The sequence below is a fragment of the Lactuca virosa genome, chromosome 9 (assembly GCF_052849685.1).
Source record: "Lactuca virosa cultivar CGN04683 chromosome 9, Lactuca_virosa_CGN04683_v6, whole genome shotgun sequence".
In the NCBI taxonomy this organism is placed as follows: Eukaryota; Viridiplantae; Streptophyta; class Magnoliopsida; order Asterales; family Asteraceae; genus Lactuca; species Lactuca virosa.
This window is the reverse complement of record NC_136434.1, coordinates 42,325,496-42,329,425: the sequence shown is the minus strand read 5'-3', so window position 1 is coordinate 42,329,425 and position 3,930 is coordinate 42,325,496. Positions and strand designations below refer to the sequence as shown.

General features: G+C 31.3%; 1 protein-coding gene across 1 annotated transcript; it reads right to left on the bottom strand.

Annotated features, from left to right (window-relative positions):
- Positions 1 to 1,240: 1,240 nt before the first annotated feature.
- Positions 1,241 to 3,173, bottom strand: LOC145140450 (tropinone reductase homolog At5g06060-like). The gene is made up of 5 exons (XM_079073939.1): positions 2,594 to 3,173; positions 2,153 to 2,360; positions 1,845 to 2,061; positions 1,668 to 1,774; positions 1,241 to 1,582 (listed from the first exon to the last, which is right to left on the bottom strand). The coding sequence occupies exons 1-5, from the start codon at positions 2,800 to 2,802 to the stop codon at positions 1,394 to 1,396; spliced, it is 930 nt and encodes a 309-aa protein (XP_078930065.1). The 5' UTR covers positions 2,803 to 3,173; the 3' UTR covers positions 1,241 to 1,393.
- Between the last annotated feature and the right edge of the window lie 757 nt (positions 3,174 to 3,930).

The window sequence follows — 3,930 nt, the reverse complement described above, 5'->3', positions numbered from 1 at the left end:
ATAAAATAGTAATTTCAAATCAGTCATGAAAAAAACATAACCATTTTAATAGTTGTACTCAACTAACCTGTTTTGACAAACCATCGGAACAAATCACATAATTTTGTCTAACAAATATCATTCAAATATTCGATTTTAAAGTAGATATTTTAAGACATAAATTAACTGAAATTAAATTGCAGGATTTCTTTTTCTAAAGGAAGATAACGTTCTTTAATAAAGAAAATAGTAAACGGGGCTCTCTAATCATCTATCCAGGTGTTCTTTTTCTATCATTTTCCAATCAAGTGTAATCTTTTTACATACCATCAATACTTGATATAAATATCACTATAATTGATTGAAATAGACATGTTTCAAGATTTATTTTGTTTGCAAAAACGCAACCACTTTAAAACAGTTTGTTTCTGATTTCTGACAATGGTGTTCAATCATTAAAAAAATTTAAGATATGTTAAAAATCAAAATCAACACTACCAATAATTTATAAAGATATTGTTTTAAATAGTTATGTAGATATTTAATCATTGGTTGATAAATAGGTAGACTAGACATGAGGTGTTAATTTTACACCCATAACCAAACTTGATTAAAGTAGATAACCAACTCTATCCTCCCTCCAAATCAATCAAAAGCATTAATTGACTCAAACTTTACCTAATCATAAAGTAAACACTTCCACTTTAATTATTGTAATATATTCCCAAAAGATTATACTCCCTCCGTCCCAAAATTATAGTTCATATTTCCTTTTTGGTTTGTCCCAAAATAATAGTCCACTTCTAAAAATAAATAATATTTTTATCAAAATACCCTCTCATTATTACTTAACCAACTAAGCATTTAATGAAACATTAAATGCAAAGTAAAGACAAAACTGTCATTTTATTAAATAAAGTTAATGGTAATTAATGTTTTACTTAATATGTGTATTTTTTGTCTGTGGACAAAAATATTGGAACGGAGGGAGTATAATTTTTAATTATACTTTATACTTTGAGTATTGTTTTCTTTCACAAGTAAAATATCAAGAGACAATCAACCAACGTGTTGTCCCTTCATTTCTTTACAATCATTCCAACGTCATATAGCATTTATAATATGAGCTCTGTAGGAGTTTTATCAACCCAAAAAGTTCATGAAAGCTATTGTACAAGTTCTTTTTGTTTTTTTAATAACTTGCTAATCAACAAGCTCTTCCAATAAGATTTTTCTACCAATTAGAATTAGACAAGTCTCATAAATAAGCAACTTGAAAAACTATCCTATTGTGATCCCATCTCATAAGTGTCATTAATTTAAAACCACAACATTATAAAAAACTAATCTCAAAAAAAAAAAAAAAACATTAGCAAATTGATAGCACACAGTAAAACACGATTAGGAAGAAAAGCTAGGCATGCTTTGGGTAGAAACCGTTTACAGACATGCCACCATCAACACATATAATTTGGCCAGTGATATAAGATGAAGCGGGCATACAAAGAAATGCAACGAGTGATGAGACCTCATTTGGATCCCCTAATCTCCCAAGTGGTGTGCAATCAACCACCTCTTCAACATACTCTTTCTTACTTAGTACCTGGATTCGATTAAGATTAACCCCCAATCTATATCTTTTCTAACATAAATCATATCTAAAACAATTGAAGCAAAGAGGAACTTACTTGTTCTACCATGGATGTTTTGATATACCAAGGGGCTACAGCATTGCTTCTGATACCATCTTTTGCCCACTCACAAGCCAAGTTTCTTGTAAGCTGATTAATCGCTCCTACAAATAGACCAACAACAAACAAAATTTTCATCAACAAGGCAACAACACAAAAATGTCGCAAGTTTACCTTTTGTGGCTCCTTGTAGAGTCATGGACTTGAGTGAGACAAAAGCTGATACGGATGAAGTGAACACAACGCTCCCTGTTTTTGATGCTTTGAGCAATGGGTATGCAAGTTGGCAGATGTGAAAAACCGATTCAAAATTTGTTGACATTAGTGTGGTAAATTCTTTAGATGTTAACTCCACCATTGGCTTCCTAATGTTTGTCCCCACATTGTTTACCTACTAATCAACCCAAGGAAGTCATAGTTATTGTTTCCTTTTGATTTTAATCTAAAAAGAACGACTTAACATAGAAATTTGGGAAATTTACAAGTATATAAAGCTTTCCATCAAACAAGCAGGAAACATCTTTCATTAACTTTTCACGATCATGTTGTAAAGATACATCACAGACTGAACCAGTGATCTCAAAACCCTTATCCACCCAACCCTTCAAACAGCTATTTAGTTCAGATTCATTTCGAGCACAGGTGTGTACAGTTGCCCCATGCTCAGCCAATTCCTCCACAATCGCATGCCTGTATACAGAGAAAACAAAATCCTAAACCTAATCAGACATATTGATGTTAAACTGTAGCACATTCGAATTGTAAAAAAATTCCATATAGACTTCGAATTTTAAAGCATGGCATGCGTATATGCAATATTGAAGAACCCAAATCGTACTTAGGGTTCCAAGCATAAATCGCAATTTATCCAATACAAATATCAAAATCGTATCATATGTAAGAGAAAGAATTTGTCTGTGTACCCAATTCCCCTGGTACCACCAGTAACAAGTGCTGTCATCCCTTGAAGAGACCATCTGTTTGAATGACTTTGATTGAGGGAGGCATGAACGCTTCGGTACTTGGATCTAACTGAGGGTTTGATTGAACTAGTAGAGCCATATGGGGAGCTTGAAATTCGAAGCTTTCTGAGGATTAGCAGAGATGGTGGTGAGACGAATGCATCGCACATGGCTACACAGATTGGGATTATGGAGGGAAGGAGGAAGCTTTTGTGCGTTTCAAATTTCAATTAGTTTATCTTGATGCATTATTTGACTTACATGTGTTAAAACGAAAGCAAGAATCTACGGTTTGTCTCCAACCTCCTATACATCTTATTGTATCCTTATATATTTCCTTCAATCTATCTTTTGTAATGAACATATAATTTGATAGGTTAAGTAAACAATCTACGGTTTGAAATAAAACACTAAATGATTGAAATTCAAAACAGTGCACAAACTGATATCATTAATACTATATAATTTACATCAAAACTAAATAAAACACCGCTACAAATTTTTAGAAACTTGGGAAAATTGGGAGTCGAAACCCCAGATGATAGAGTTTGGACATATGTTTCTCATATTTTTCGTTATTCCACATTATTCAGCAAGATCATTCTATTGGATTAAGATAATTCATGTGAGGTGCATAAATTTCTAATGAAACGCATCAGATTTTGTAGAAGAAAATGTCGAATGTAATTACTAAAGATATATGATTTTTCTTTTAAATGATACAGAATATATTTCACAATCAAATAATCATCAACGACACACATTTTGTGTTTTGGAAGGCATTCTAACGTTTAGTGGGCTGCCAATGGCCGGCCCAACAATGTAGCTTATGCCTAGGGACTGTTTGACCCAAGTTTTTCTAATTATTTTTGTAAAATTAAATACACAATTAAATATTGTGTTGTATTAAAACATGTTACAGAAGATAGTAATTTTGAGATTTTTGAGATGTTCATATCGACTGAAGTTGTAACAATTATATAATTCACTATTTCAGTATTTTGAAACTCTAGTAAGTTAAAAACTAATAAACATAACGTAATTATATAATTCACTATTTCAGTATTTTGAAACTCTAGTAAGTTAAAAACTAATAAACAGAATGTCCAAAACGTATCGTTACATTATATCCGGAATTTAAGATATGAAAAATTATACAAACTATACAATGCTTTTTATAAGTTTTTTTTAATGAAGTTTATTTTTTGCAAAAAGTCTATCATATATAATTTCAACAATTACCTATTTTCCTACAATGTCATTAACTATGACAAAAATTATGGATAAATTAAAGGGAA

Bases quoted from the DNA above. Each gene is read 5' to 3' on its own strand.
- LOC145140450 (XM_079073939.1), bottom strand. From the start codon at position 2,802: ATGTGCGATGCATTCGTCTCACCACCATCTCTGCTAATCCTCAGAAAG. The intron at 2,361-2,593 runs GTACACAGACAA...CTCTGTATACAG, and splicing joins GGTGGTACCAGGGGAATTGG to GCATGCGATTGTGGAGGAAT. The intron at 1,775-1,844 runs GTAAACTTGCGA...GTCTATTTGTAG, and splicing joins TCTACAAGGAGCCACAAAAG to GAGCGATTAATCAGCTTACA.